At 50.3% G+C, this 15,680-nt stretch overlaps 1 protein-coding gene across 2 annotated transcripts; it reads right to left on the reverse strand.

Moving 5' to 3' along the window:
- Positions 1-1,317: 1,317 nt before the first annotated feature.
- On the reverse strand, positions 1,318-15,469 carry Hmgcl (3-hydroxy-3-methylglutaryl-CoA lyase). 2 transcript variants are annotated; one of them, XM_034504117.2, is made up of 9 exons: positions 15,346-15,469; positions 11,497-11,580; positions 9,567-9,674; positions 8,566-8,661; positions 7,778-7,926; positions 5,200-5,263; positions 3,839-4,027; positions 3,084-3,209; positions 1,318-1,840 (listed from the first exon to the last, which is right to left on the reverse strand). In XM_034504117.2, the coding sequence occupies exons 1-9, from the start codon at positions 15,403-15,405 to the stop codon at positions 1,739-1,741; spliced, it is 978 nt and encodes a 325-aa protein (XP_034360008.1). In that variant the 5' UTR covers positions 15,406-15,469; the 3' UTR covers positions 1,318-1,738. The 2 variants fall into 2 exon arrangements, with proteins under 2 accessions (XP_034360008.1, XP_076790077.1); XM_076933962.1 differs by lacking the exon at positions 15,346-15,469 and adding an exon at positions 12,263-12,281.
- Positions 15,470-15,680: the final 211 nt, after the last annotated feature.

Raw genomic sequence — 15,680 nt, forward strand, 5'->3', positions numbered from 1 at the left:
CAATCGTTCCTGGTAGCACAGGCCTTCAATCTCAGCACTTGGGAGGCAGAAAAGCAGGCAGATTTCAGTGACTTTCAAGGGCAGCCTTCTCTACTCAGTGGGTTCCAGGTCAGCGACAAAAGCTAGCCATCAGTTAAGGGCACTCTTCACAGTCATCCACACATTTGTTGGTTTGGTTTAGTTTTGTTTCCTTTCTTTCTTTTTTTTTTTTTTTTTTTTTTTTTTTTTTTTGGTTTTTCCGAGACAAGGTTTCTCTGTATAGCCCGGGCTGTCCTGGAACTCAATCTGTAGCCCAGGCTGGCTTCGAACTCAGAAATCCACCTGCCTCTGCCTCCCAAGTGCTGGGATTAAAGGCCTGCGCCACCACAGCCCGACTTAGTTTTGTTTTCTTAAGACAGAGTTTCTCTGTGAAGCCCTGGCTGTTCAGGAACTCCTCTGTAGACCAGGCTGGCCTTAAACTGAGATCCACTTGTCTCTTGAGATCCACTTGTCTCTGCCTCCTGAGTGCTGGGATTAAAGGTGAGTGCCTCCCCCATCATCTTCCCACCCTCCCCACCTCCAGCATATAATTTTTTCTAAGTGTGTGTGGGAAGGCTGAACAGTTAAAGAGCTGGTGCAGATCCTCCTTTTGCTAAGGACCAGAGCGACATTCTCAGCCAGTAGTCTGCATGACTCACAACTGTATAGACAGCTCTGGGTGATCCCACACCCTCTGGACCCCTCAGCTCCTGTATTTGCATATGCACACAGACATATATACATACGCACGTGTATACATAATTTTTAAAAATTCTTAATTTCTAAAGCCAGGTATAGTGGCACACACCTTTAATTCCAGCACTCAGGAGCCAGAGACAGGTAGATCTCCGAGTTCGAGGGCAGCCTGGATTTCAGAGTTTCCAGGACAGCCAGGGCTACACAGAGAAACTCTCAAAGTAAAAATAAAAATAATGTCAAGCTGACCATTGTCTAAGTTTGTTATCTTAGTACTCTGGAAGCAGAGACAGATGGATTCCTGGGGCTCACTGGCCAGCCAGCCCAGCCTCCTTAGCTAGTTCCAGACCAATAAGAGACCATAAGGGATCCATCTTACTACTCTGGGAACAGAGACACAGTCCTAGAAGCAACTCCTTTGGTGTCCTGACCAGCCACCAATGCTGGTCTCAGGAACAGCGCGACAGTAATGATTTCCAGTCACTGGCCTGGGGGCTCAGTTGTGGAGATGGAAGAAACCCAGAGATAAACCAGTCAAAGCCTTCACTCTTCCCTCAGAATGATTTTACTCCTTCACTCATAAACAAACACATGTTTGCATGGTTAGATATTAGAAAATTAAACCTTTAATTATATAAGCTTTTTTTTTTTTTTAATTATGTACAACATGGAGATTTCCCAGAGATGCTGGAGTTGGCAGGTGGCCACCGCAGCAGATCAACCCCTACCATCTCAGCAAATGCTCTGCTGGCTTAAGGGAAAACTTCTCTGTCCTCAGAGGTAGAACACAGTAGCACGGTGGTCATCAGCGCTGTTGGCTAGCAGACTCACCCAGGGCCATCCCAAGCAATGGTCAGGCACACAGCTCTGGGGAGCTGCTCTGGGCCTGGTGGTGCCAGACCTTTCCATCAAGGAGAGGGACCTCTGTGATGCTGGCTCATTTGCTCTCATTCCATTTTCCTCATCCAAGAATCATTGTGTGCACCCAACTCCCATAGTCCCGGTCTTCAGGTGAACAAGGGGATCAGAGTTTGCAGGTGGCCTGTGCCACTTTGGAACTGGTTTTTCTGTTCAGGGCTTGACAGATGAAGTCCCCGGCTTCGAGGAGCTTCTGAAGGTTCACACCCTTGAAGAAAGTAAGTTAAAGTAGGTCAGTGCAAGCCCTCAACACCCAGGCAAACAGACTAGCCCAGCTGTGACATGGAAAGGGGAAGGTGACAGCAAACAGGCCCCTCCTGCAACAGTGGCGTGGCGACCACTGTCTGAGGTGGTCTCTAGCTGGCACCAGCAGGCAGTTTGTGGGAGGGCTGGTGTCCCATCACCATGTTCAGGGCCTAGCACCGGGCCAGCCCCACAGGAACTGTGATTTCTCTTGTTTGCTTTTGTGTCTCTTTCCCTGTGTTGAGACTGTCCCCAGACCATTGCTACTGCTAGACACAGGCTATCCCTATTAGACCAATCCCTTACCCAACTCCACTGCCTTTAACCATAACTCCTATCTGCTGGCTGGCCCGTACTCAGTGCCAAGCACACTTAGTTTCCTCTGATGCTACAGATGAATTAGTCCAGGATCTCCACTGACCTATGCTTCTGGCCATGTACTTTCTTAATCCTGTAACAATGGAGAACACCACTCACTGTTGTTATTCGGGTTTAGAGAGATGAAAGACTTTGAGGTCGAACACCCTGTGAGGAAGACCTCTGGGTTTTCCACCATCGGATCTCAAAGCAGAGATGCAGTGTGACCTCTGTGTCACCACCGAGGTCCTACAGAATCTGGTGGAGCCCTGGGTGGCTAATTTCAGTGAGCCCTCATTTCATAGAGAAAACAGTCTCGGGGAGGTGACTCACTGCAGGTCACAAAGCTGGCCCCTCTTAGGGCTCCTTCCATAGACACTTTCTGGGGGGCCTCCTAGAACTGAAGTGTGGATGTTACTTTGTGATCTTGGTCTCCTGTGTGCATGATCATATTCAAGCAGACCAACGTCTCTTCTGTCATGCTGCTTCCTCTGCCAGAGACCTCTGTCCTCATTCCCTTTTTGGTTGGCTCCTCCTCACCCTTGGGGTCTTGGTCTACTCTTTCTAGACCACCAACCACCAACTGAGCCTCTCCTGCTCAGGCCCTCGTCGACTGGCTATTAATACACACACTCCAGGCTGCTCTGTCAGGACCTCAAGCCCCATGAGGGCTTGCACTACAGATCGGCCACTTTCAACTCTCCTAGATAACTCTCAGAAATAGAAAGCTTCCACAATCCCTGCTGAAGCTCCACCAACCCGACGCATGCCTGTCACATCTGGCCTCGGGGCCCCAGGCAAAGCCCTGATTAGTACAGGGGTGTCACCACCAGGGGGGCAGGCTGGCTTACCGTGTGAATCCCTAAGCCAGTCAGCATGTAGACCAGGTCCTCCGTAGCCAGGTTCCCTGATGCCCCCTTTGCATAGGGACAGCCTCCAAGTCCCGCCACAGAGGAGTCCACAACACTCACGCCCATCTGGAAACATAAAGACAGTGAACCATGGTTGTTGCCGGGGCCTGGAGTCTATATGGGGCTGCTCCTCATGAATCTCCTGCCCCGATGTCACAAGGAATCCACTGAAGGACAGACAGAGCTTCTCTCCCTGGGACAGCGAGTCTCCCTTGTTGCACTGCTCTCTCTGCAACAGGACTTCCCCTATCCCTTTATGGTTGGCTCCTGGCTCCATTTCACCCTTTGGGGCTCTCCTCAGAGAGGCCCCTCTGGGCCACCAGTCTAACCCCTCAGTCCCAGAGTAGAAGATACTAGGTACAGCTTTTTTGAGGTGTTCTGTTTTGAATAGCGCCAAAGAAATGGGAGGTTGAAGAATTCCCAAAAGGATTTGTAATGGGCCAGCAAAATGGCTCAGAGTATAAAGAGGCTTGCCACCAAACCTAACAACTTTAATCCCCAAGCCTCACATGGTGGAAGGAAAGAACCAACTCTCTCAGTTACCTTCTGTGGGAAGCCATTCCCTTAATCTATGTGTGCTGCCATCTGTGGCCTTAGACATCCGCCTCAATGCTTTATTAATAAATACAATGAAACCGCACTGCCCTGCCCCATGCCCTCTGGGAGAATAATAAAAGCCACACGACTTTCATTACCTGCAGGGCCACCAAGGTGTTGGCCAGAGCCTGACCATAGGTATCATGGCAGTGGACAGCCAATGCGGTCACAGGCACCTCATGCATGACGGCAGTCAGCATGTCTTTCATAAGTCCTGGGGTGCCTACGCCGATGGTGTCCCCAAGGGAGATCTCATAGCAGCCCATTGAGTACAGCTTCTTGGCGACCTGGAGAAGTGAACAGATACTTAGAGGACCCCAGAGCCACCAGCATGTGGCACTGGAGCTCTGCAGCAGGACTCTGCCCAGGCAGTTCACCTACCCATCGGAGGTGCTGTGTTCCTATGGGCCTATAGCTCCCAACAATTTCAGTGGAAAGGACCAGTATTCCCTAGTGGCTGGGAGACTGCGCCCCAGAACCAGCCAGCACTCCAGAAGCCCCTTCCCCATGCCCATCCCACTTCCTTCCTCCACCATGCTGACTAGAATCAGGAGAAGACCTCCTTCTGGAGGAGGATCTGTGGACTGTGGGTCTAAGATACTACCTGGATACTTGAGGAAGCACAGAAACTACGTAACCTTTTGGCTGACTCACTACAAAGCCTAAACTGCCAATCACTCCCTCATCCCCATGCCTGAACGGGAGTGATGACCATCCTGATAAATGACATGGTGATGTACCACCCTCCACCCCTGTCCATGTGCCCATCAGGTGACAGTAATGGCAGGCCCCTGATCAGGTGACAGTAATGGCAGGCCTCTGGGACCATGTTCAAGTCTGCTCTTTGCTGCTCACTGGCTACCTGCTTTGGGGGTTGGGGGGCATAACTTCTGTGAGCTTCAATTTTTGCTTCTAGAAACTGGTGATGGGCTATAGGGTGGTGGCCATGAGGGCACAGCAGCCAGGGGCCATTCCTCTGACTGGATGCCACATGGCATTGGAAAGAAAGAAAAAAGGGGCCTATGGGACACAATGGGTGCGACCCAATCTGCCATCTGTCCCCAGGGTGGCTGGCTTTCTCAACCGTAAATGGAAGAACAGCACCAAACTGGCAGCGGGGGTTTTCTGGATGAAATGGCTCAAGTTCCTGGGTTACTCACACTCAGTTCCTATGGTTACTAGCTAAGAGGATGTGTGTGCTCTCTTACCTACTCCAGGGAAACTGGGGGTTCCTGGGGGATACCCCACTGGTGATCATACCTTAGCTGATGAGCCTGGACCCTGGACTGGGGATTTCGGGTGGGGTAGAGACCTGTCAAGGAGGTGACCGTGGGGCAGGTGGGCCGTGCTCTCTGTATATGAGTGAGTCTGTGTCCTGGGAAAGGGAGCTGAGCTGCACATGTGCGTGCAGGCTGGCAAGGAAGTCAACCCTCACAGGACCTGGCCCCACTGCACACACCTCAGCAACTTTAGCCGGGGACACCTTCCCCTCGTAGGGGCATCCGACGACACAGGAGACGTATCTGTGGAGAGGGGGAGGAACAGAGTCAGTGCCCCAGGTTGCCTGCCAACAGACCGACTGGTGACCTTCTGACACACATCCCTGGTGAGCCCACAGCAAACACGAAGCGGAGCAGGAGGCCCAGTGCGGGGTGAAAGGTCAGCTCTGAGTGGATGAGAGGCTCTCTGCCCTACTTCTGGGCAGAAGCAGAGAGAACCTGCAGGGAAGGCGGGCTCAGAGGCCACAGTTCCCGAAGCAGGGTTACAGGTGGCTGAGAATTCACAAGAGGTCCAAGGAAGTAGACCAGAGCTGAGTGTCTGGAGGGGTGGCCCCGTGTGCCGGGGGAGCTGGGTGGGCCAGTATTCAGGTCAGTAATGCCAGCGTGAACACACAGGTTAGTAAAAGAGCGGCAAGAACGGACAGGCTCGAGGGCCTGATGTCTCTCCCACTCGTTTATTCAGCTGATATTTACTGAGGTGAAGAGGACGTGCCAGGCACTGGGCACGGAGCAATGAGAGGACCCAAGAATGGGCCCCTAGCCTCCAGAAGCTCCTTCAAGTCAGGAATATGGTAAATATGACCATAGTCACATTAAGAGGGGGAGATAATTCCTAAAAGAGATGAACTGTGAAGGAAACAGAAAGAGGAGGCAGAGGCAGCCAGTGTGCCAAGGGTTAGTCAGGCAGACCTCCCTGAGGGCACGCTGGAGTTCAGAGGGGAAGATCTTCCGAAGGCGGCTCAGTCAGGGCCAGGGTCTAGCATGCTCAGGACAGCCCAAAGGACAGACTAAGGCATGGGGACAGTTGTGGGCAAGGAAGTATGACATGAGACAGGCGGGGCGCCCAGGCTGTGACTGTGAGAGTCTTGCTGAGGACTCTGGGAGTTACATGAAGTGTCTGCTGTCGCCACCTGCTGGCACTGGGGCATCTGAGGGTGGCAGCTCAAGCCTGTAATCCTAGCACTTAGGAGGCTGAGGCAAGAGGATTGCCAGCCTCTGTTATAAAATGAGATCCTGGTCAACAAGAACTTAAGGAGTGAAACGGTACTCAGGCAGCGGGACCCGACACACACCTCTGATCCCAGCCCTCGGGAGGCAGAGGCAGGCGGATCTCTGAGTTCCAGGCCAGCCTGGTCTACAGAGTGAGTTCTAGAACAGCCAGAGGTACACAGAGAAACCCTGTCTCAAAAAACAAACAACAAAATACCCAAACAAAAACTCTAAATAGAACAACAAACAAATAAACAAAAAACCAAAACCAAACCCTTCATGGTGAAGCAAAATATTTTATATATTAAAAAATGGAAGGCTGGAGAGATGGCTCAGTGGTTAAGAGCACTGACTGCTCTTCCAGAGGTCCTGAGTTCAATTCCCAGCAACCACATGGTGGCTCACAACCCTCTGTAATGGGATCTGATGCCCTCTTCTGGTGTGTCTGAAGACAGCTACAGTGTGCTCATATACATAAAATAAATAAATAAATATTTTTTAAAAATGGAGCTAGGTGTGGTGGCACATACCTTTAGGGCCAACACCTGGGAGGCAAATGCAGAGGCAGGTGGATCTCGGTGAGTTCCAGGATAGCCAGGGCTACATAGCCACATAGTGATACCTGGAGAGAGGGTGTGTGTGTGTGGGGGGGGGGGTTTACCAAGACAGAGCACAGGCCTGGGAGTTGGGGGCACAGGATAGGAGAGCCAGCTTCCCCATCCTCCACCTGCTTCTCAGGTCTGTGTTGTCCTGTGATGAGAGAGAGCACCGCAGCCAGGGATTGTGGGAAGTGGGTCTTCTGGAGGACAGAACACAGCCAGAGAGGTGAGGGTGGCTCAGAAGCTAGACAGCTAAATGTTTCAGGGCATCAGTTTTGGTCCCTAAAGAAGGGTGCTGTCTCCTGCTGAGGGACAAAGAAAACCAAGAGGGGCTGATGTCCAAGGAGGAACCTGCAGGAGCTGAGAAGCAGAACAGAGGAGAGGAATTGTGCCTGCAAAGAGTGAGTGCAAAGACCCTGAGGCAAAAGGCAGAGGGAGAGAATCCTGCAAAGGGTAGGGGTGCCATGTACAAGGTCCTGAAAATCACAGTAAAACCGGTCACTCAGCGTGGACATAGCTCAGTGGTGGCGGACTCTCATGGTACAAAGCTTCAGGGGTGCTGGGTTTCATGCCCAGCACTGTATTCTGTTGTTTGTTTGTGTTAGTTTGTTTCGAGACATGTTTAAAGCCATGTGCTACCGGTTCCCTTGCTGCCAGGCCTGGCTTCCCAGCACTGTAAGAATCAAATTGCAGAGCTGGGCATGGTGGCACACGTCATCCAGCACTTACGGCAGAGTCACCTGGATGTCCGTAAATTCCAGGCTAGCCTGACCTACACTTGGTCAGTCAACAATTTATGTCTGAGAGAAACCCTGGCTAAACTGACCACATTCACTTGGAGAGAGGTTCCTGGGAGCAGAGCTTGGGGCTCCCAGAAGGAGCCTGAGAGGGAGAATTGTCTCCACTCTACAAGGGTGCTGACAAAGGAGCCTCACGAGGCTTGACTTACCCTCTCACAAGGATGCCGGCGGCCCGCGCAGCTTGCATGACTCCATCAAAGCGCTGGAAACTCTCCTCTATAGAGCAGTTCACATTCTTCCGGGTGAAGAGTTCAGATGCAGCCCCGAAGATACTCACTTCCTTGGCACCTGCGGCTACCTGCCAACAGCCAGGGAAGACCGTCAGCACTTTGCTCCTGGAGAAACTCGTCCAGCGGCAAAAATCTTTTTTTGCGGCAAGTTTTATGGTAGGGTGACATGAACAGGAGGGACGGCTCAACAGACGGCTTTTCAGTGAGGAGCACTCACTGCTCTGACCTGGGATCTGGGTTTCATCCCCAGCATCCCACACGGCTGCTAACTACTGTCTGCAATTCCAGTTCCAAGGATCTTATGCCCTCTTGTGGTCTCTGCAGACACTGCATGTACATGGTGCAAAACACTACAGTACACATAAAGTAAAACCTTTAAAAAAAAAGGAAAAAAAAAAGTAGATGACCCCAGGCCATAGCCGCTTTAGCAGGCCCGTGTCTCTCAGCTCTGATTGAGCATTAATTATGGAAGCATCAACTCAGTGGTAAGTGCTGTTATCATTCCTGGTTCATAGGCAGAACAGACTGAGGTTAAGCAATTTATCAAGACAACAGAGCAGTGAGTGACAGGGCTGGACTCCACCCCCCACCCCCAGCCCCAGTCCGATGCTACTCATCCCCACTGGAGACAAGCTGTTCAGAGGGACATCCCAGGACAAGGCAGGGATTGATAACCATGCTCTCAGCCTCACAAGTCAACCTCTTACCGCTTCCTCAAAGCCTTTCATGTTTGGAGTCAGGACTGGGTAGTTGACGCCAGGAAACTTCTGAATGCCCTTCAATACGTCAGAGTGGTCAGCCATCTGGGAACCAAAGAAGCCCAGAGCTCAGTGGTAGAGAAAATGTCATTACTACTGAATCTTTTGTCTCCAATACTTTTCTTATCTGTCTGACCAGGGAGGGAGGGGTCAGGAGACAGCCTGGACAGCATGATCTTGGCAGCTCCTATGCCGATACTGGCAGCTCTGAGGTACCTGCAGTCACAAGCCACTTACAAAGAACCTTCTCTGGTGGGGCCTTGGGCACCACTCCCTCTGCATTGCCTGGTGCTATCATGGGATTGTTTGCCCATCACTATGAAGCAGCAATTCTGTAATGGTTTGTATATGCTCGACCTAGGGAGTGGCACTATTAGGAGGTGTGGTCTTGTTGGAGTAGGTGTGTCACTGTGAGCATGGGCTTAAGACCGTCATCCTAGCTGCCTGGAAGCCAGTATTCTGCTAGCAGCCTTCAGATGAAGATGTAGAACTCTCAGCTCTGCCTGCACCATGCCTGCCTGGATGCTGCTATGTTCCCGCCTTGATGATAACGGACTGACCCTCTAAACCTGTGAGCCAGCCCTAATCAAATGTTGTCCTTCTAAGAGCTGCCTTGGTCATGGTGTTTGCTCACTAAGACAAATTCTTGCTCGCCCGTTTCTCGCAGATCACAGGGACCCTATATTCTTGGAGCTGGGAGAAACCTAAGAGACCACCTCTAACTGAAGAGGGCAAAGGCCTTACTCAGCAAGGGCTCCAGTAAGCCAGGGCAGAGCCCAGACTGAATCAGAGCCTTTGGCTCCCAGGTCGAGTTCTTCCCACGCTACACAGTGCTGAGACCCCGTCAAGCCAGGGCCCTGGAAACCTACGCTTCTGGAGGGCTACAAGAGGAAATAGGAGACTTCCCTCCCTCCCAACTGGGACAGGCTTCTTCTGGAGGCTGGGCTCACCTGGGGCACCCACTTGGGAGAGACAAAGCTGGTGGCCTCAATAACAGGGAGCCCTGCTTCGGAGAGCATGTCTATCAGCTTGATTTTCACTGGGGTTGGTACAATAGTCTGTAGTGGATAGAAACCCAGAAAACAAAGTCAGAAACATCCGTAAGGAAAGCTGGCTGGCCATGGTCGCCAGCCAGCGCCTCAGCCCAAGCTTTGGCTACAACAGCCCCTCAACTGACTTTAGATACTAACATGAGCTCGCACATGATCTCCAAGTTCTACCACCCGTGTCTCCTGGCACAGATGGCTGCTCACCTGAGGTGTTCATATTCACGTGGAAGCACCCTTGTCTTCCTATGCAGACTCTTCGGTTAGTTCAGTGTGTTAGTTTATGACCCCATCATAAACTGAGAGCAATGTGCCTTGGCTGCAGTGGGTGAAGATGAATCACCACGGCTCTCTGGGTGCTGTGGGATGGACCCCCAATGTCACCCTCCCCTTTTATCCTCATAGCTTCTTTTCATTCCTTCCCCACATCTGGTCACCCACCAGAGCTTCTGGGTTCCTTTCTAATCTCCCCGAAAGTCCCAGGTGTACTAGGGCATGGTTTCCCTCTGTCAACTCATCCTACACTGGAAACTTCCTGAATCACAGGCTCCACTGTCTTACTTTCCTGCCCTAAAGCCTTCCATGAGGGGCTGGAGCAGCAGGACGGGCTCGGCACTAAAGAGCCCTTGCTGTTTTTCCAGAGAATCCTTTCTCAGTTCCCAGTACTCAATGCTGGACAACTCACAAATGCCCATTAACTCCAACAGCTCCAGGGGATCTGATGCCCCCTACTGGCCTCTGTGGGTACTGCATGCATGTGGCAGATATACACAGGTACACACACAGAGACACAAAAATAAAAATAAACCTTAAGGTGGTGGGTGGTACATGTCTTTAATCCCAGCACTCAGAAGTCAGGGGCAAGTGAATCTCTGTGAATTTGAGGCCAGCCTGGTCTACTGAGAAAGTTCCAGGACAGGCAGAGCTATACAGAGAATCCTGTCTCAAAACAACAAAACCACTAATTAATAATAATAATAATAATAATAATAATAATAATAATAATAATAGTAATAATAATAATAATAATGCCTTTTATGGTTCCTTGGTGCCAGTCAGTTAGATTATGTTACAAGTCTTATTGATTTCAGGCCTTCTTCATGAGGCCTTCCCATCATGCTCCCTGGGACTGGAGTTACAGACAGCTGTAAGTCACCATATAGGTACTGGGAATTGAACTCCGGTCCTCTGCTCTTAACCACTGAGATGTCTCCAGCCCCATCGCTAGCCACATTCAAGTGCTCGAAAGCCACCTATGTTGCTACCACATTAATGCTGTGTGAGCCACATCAAAGTTATCCTTGGTCACATGAACCCTGTGCCCACAGGGTTAGAACACTTAAAACAAAAGATTGATTTATTTTATGTATGTGAGTACACTGTCACTGTCTTCAGACACACCAGCAGAGGACATCAGATCCCATTACAGATGGTTGTGAGCCACCATGTGGTTGCTGGGAATTGAACTCAGGACCTCTGGAAGAACAGTCAGTGCTCTTAACTGCTGAGCCATCACTCCAGCCCCACTTTCTTTTTTTAAAGAAAGTTTTATATTCCTTTCTAAGTAAATACTTCCACATATACATAGGCCTTTTATTTTCTTCTACATAGGAGTAAAATTGCATATATATATTCTTAAGCCACTTAATATACTTACTATTATAATATTATATTATACAATATTATATAATATTATATTATACAATATTATATAATATTAGCATTTATATAATATTCCAGGTTATCAAAGTCCATAATGTATCTGACCCAACTTCCCTGAAATACTAAAAACAGAGGCACGAATCATCCATTCTGAACACATTTCCCTCTTTACCTTTTCATTCTGCAGACCGTCTCGGGGACCAACTTCCACGATCTTCACCCGCTTTGGCAATGCGCCCATGGAGGAGGTGCTCATCTTTGGTTTAAATGAGGAAACCCAAGTGTCAGGAGTTAGCGCAGGACCACACAGAGAGCAAGGGTCTTCCTTCGCTGCCATAGACAGCCATTATTCCCACAGGCAACCATATTCCGCCCTGTTTAACCCTAGGGATTTAACACATCTAGGCTCTTTCAAGATTAAGATAAAAAAGCAAACTGCTTTGGGTAGGAATAAGCAAGGATGCCATGCTCCCAGACGGGTCCTCCTCTGGTTCAGACCCACCTTCCCTGCCCCCCCCCCCCCCCCCCCCCGTTAGGCTCCGTTTGTACATCTGTCATTCAGCAGTTCCCAAACTCCACACCATCCATTCACTCACTTGACCCCCACCCTCCCCACCTCTGCAAACAGTAGCAAAACACTCACTGCTGCTCAGGCGGAACCTGCCTCACCCCTCCCTTCCCCTACTCATCCTGCCTGAGAGGCTCTGCAGAGTTTAGCTCTGGCTGACCTCATCACTCACCCCTACTGGTCCACCCCCCTCCACCCTCTGCCCACGCTTGCAGGGCTGCCCTCTGCCTGGAACGCTCAACTTGTCTTAGACACCCTCAGTCATTCAGTCAGTCAGAGAGCCTTCCTCTGGCCAATCTCAGAAGAGTTCGTAACCCACCATCTTAGGTACTTTGTATTTCCAAGACTGCAAACTATTTTCTGCAATATAAGCTCGGAGAGAGAAATTCTCTCCACCCCATCTCATTCCAACTGGCACCGTGTCTGGCAACACACTCAGTAACTTTACAGGAACAACAAATAATGAACAAAGGGCACAGCTGTCCAGAGAGCAGTCACTGAGACGCAGAAGTGAGCCTCAGATTCCGCACCGGCCACAGGAGATGCAGAGTCTTTGCTATGTTAACGCTTTTGTAAGGCCTGATTTGAGGCGAATGGCTCACAGGAGGGACAGTGGGTCTGAGAGGACACCCCCAGCAGCTGAAAAAAGTATTTTCCCCTTCCAAATTTTAAAGCTTTTAGTCTACTGTTGAGTCTCTCTCAAATCTTCCCCTTCTACCTAAGGAAATTTGCTTAATCACTTATTTATTCATGTGTATGGGTATTTTGCCTGCATGTTACAACACATGTGTGCAGTACCCTCGTAAGTCAGAAGAGAACAGCACGTCCCTTAAGACTGGAGGTATCGACGGTTGTGAGCCACCAGGTAGGTTGTAGGAGCCAAGACCAGGGCCTCTGGAAGAGCAGCAATCACTTTAAACCAGTGAGCCATCTCTCCAGCCCTTCCCCCAACCCCAAGTAAACTACTGCAATGGGTCAAAGAGAAAGATGTAAGGGATACCAAGATCTCCAAGCCCCCGAGGGCCTTGAGGCAACCGGCTGGAGCGTGTCAACACCTGAAGTGGCTTTGGTTTTAGCTGGAACATTTTCTGACAAACCAAGGGGACAAGCCCCCTGAATTACAAAAAGCCAGAAGGGGACCGGAGAGATGGCTCAGCAGTTAAGAGCACTGGCTGCTCTTCAGAGGACCTGGCTTCAGTTACCAGCACCCACATGGTGGTTCATCGTTGTCTGTAACCCCAGCTCAAGGATCCAACGGCCTCACACAGATATACATGCAGGCAAACACCAATGTGCATAAAAGTAAAAATTAATAAAGAGATTAATAGTAACAATAATAACAACCCAAGAAGTCCTCGTGCTGAAAGGTCCTTGTAATGGAGTCTCCCTCCAATAGACTATCAGACTAAAAAGACCTAAAACTCCCAGCGGGGTGTGAGTGTCACAGATCAGGGACTGGCTTTATGCACTACTCTTCTTCCCAAGGCCCTGGGACACAGCAGAGGCTCAGTAACTAACCGCTGAAGCAAAACCTGCTTCCAACTTCCTTTTTAGGAACACGTTGACCTTAGCCCCACTGCACAACAGCTCTTCATATAATAACTCGGGCCAGGTGTGGCGGCACATACCCCTCCGCCCAGCACTTGGGAGTTGGAAGCAGGAGGATCAGAATCTCACAGCCGCTTTCAGCTACACAGCAAACTTGAGGCCAGCCTAAAATATGTGAGAGACTGTGTTTTTTAAAAAATCCCAGCCAGGCAGTGGTGGCACATGCCTTTAATCCCAGCACTTGGGAGGCAGAGGCAGGCGGATTTTTGAGTTCCAGGCCAGCCTGGTCTACAGAGTGAGTTCCAGGACAGCCTGGGCTATACAGAGAAACCCTGTCTCGGAAAAACAAAACAAAAGCCAGGAGGTGGTGTGGCACACCTTTAATCCCAGCACTAGGGAGGCAGAGGCAGGTGGATCTCTGTGAGTTCAAGGCCAGCCTGGTCTATTAATTTAGTCCAGGACAGCTAGGGCTTGTTACACTGCGAAACCTTGCTTTGAAAAATCAAAACAAAACAAAACAAAATGAAAGTGCCAGCTTGAACTTGTGTTATAAACTCACGAGTGATCATTTCATTACACTGTTTGTAAAAATTATCATCTAGCTGGGCATGGTGGTCCTTGCCTGTAATGCCAGTCAGAGGCAGGGTGAACTCTGAGTTTGAAGCCAGTCTGGTCTATGTAGTGAGTACCAAAGTTACATAGAAAGAAACTCTGTCTTAAATAAATAAATTATTATTATTATTCACCATGTTGCTTAATATTCCCCCCGCCCCTGTTCCCGTCCAGAGGGTTTCTCTGTGTAGCCCTGGTTGGCCTCGAGCTCAGAGATCCTGCCTCTGCCTCCTAAGGGCTGGGATGGAGGGCATTGCACCACCACTGGCAGGTGTACACCAAGATTTTTGAAATGTTAAATTTCCTTAATTTCTTTCTTTCTTTTTTCTTTTCTTTCTTTTTTTGGTTTTTCGAGACAAGGTTTCTCTGTGTAGCCCTGGCTGTCCTCGAACTCAGAAATCCGCCTGCCTCTGCCTCCCAAGCGCTGGGATTAAAGGCGTGCGCCACCACTGCCCGGCCAAGGTTTGCATTTTCATTTGATCCCTGAGCAATCGGTGGAAGTGGGTAAACTAAAGATACAAAAGTGGCTTTCTGAGAGACACCCACGAGTTGCAGAGAAAGTAGTCTTTTCGAGTACGGATACAATGCGTAAACTCCCCAACATAAAATCATAATAGCGCCATCACTGAGCTGAGGGTGTAGCAGTGACTCTGGAGCTGATCGCCCCTAAGTCCAACTCTTACAAAGCACCACCACTGACTGACTGGTCACTCACCAAATCAGCCTGCGATAAGACTATCCGTTTTATGTATAAGCAAGCTGAGTAAACACCTCTGTCACCCAGCCTAGAAAGTGGCAGGGTCATCCGCACACCAGTTTGCGGTTTAACCAGCACAACTCTTATGCCCCTTCCCTCAAATAACGTGGGACAGGACAGAACCAAACAGTTCTGAGGGAATGAACTGAATCCCTGCCTGGCCCAAGCGATCTAAGTTCTCCCCTGGCGTCCATAAAAGCAACAAGAGCTGAGGAAGGCGGCAGACAGGGATGCTTGCGCTTTTTTCACAGCGAACATTGTTTTCCATTAAAGAAGGGCTGGAGAGATCCGAAGCTCAATTAGGGGAAGGAGTCAGGGTCACCGTAAGGGAGTTAGGACGCCCAGGATCATGTCCCAGGTCTCCACCGTGACATGTTCCCCTCCCGCCTCAGTTTCCCTATTTTTTGCAAGGGATCTGACCCAGACCAGCTGAGTCCGGAACTCTCAAACCCTCCTAAGCAACAGCCGCTTCGCCCGCCACAGCAGCTGACGAGGCCCGCCCGATTCCAGGACTGTCACCCGTCTGGGGCACTTACAGCTCGGAGGGATGCCAAGCCCACCAGTCTCCGCGGGAAAGCCTTCCTCACTGTCGCCATCTTCGCCCAAAGTCTCTGGTGACCGCCCCCGCTGCGTAACACGTGACCGCCGATACCTTTGTGGGCGTGGCCCGAGCCTGGGGCGGAGTTTCGCTCGTGACGTGAGGCTCCCAGTTTGGTTCCACCCCCACAGCCTGTCTGTTTTTCTTTCCTACTCCACAAAGCTCTACCCTCAGATCATGCCCACACCATGATTTTCTGAACACATGACCCATGAAGAGCCATGACATTTAACAGCCCGTGTGCAGACCCCGAGATCTTCATCTCCTCCTGCT

The sequence above is a fragment of the Arvicanthis niloticus genome, chromosome 5 (assembly GCF_011762505.2).
Source record: "Arvicanthis niloticus isolate mArvNil1 chromosome 5, mArvNil1.pat.X, whole genome shotgun sequence".
NCBI classification, from domain to species: Eukaryota; Metazoa; Chordata; class Mammalia; order Rodentia; family Muridae; genus Arvicanthis; species Arvicanthis niloticus.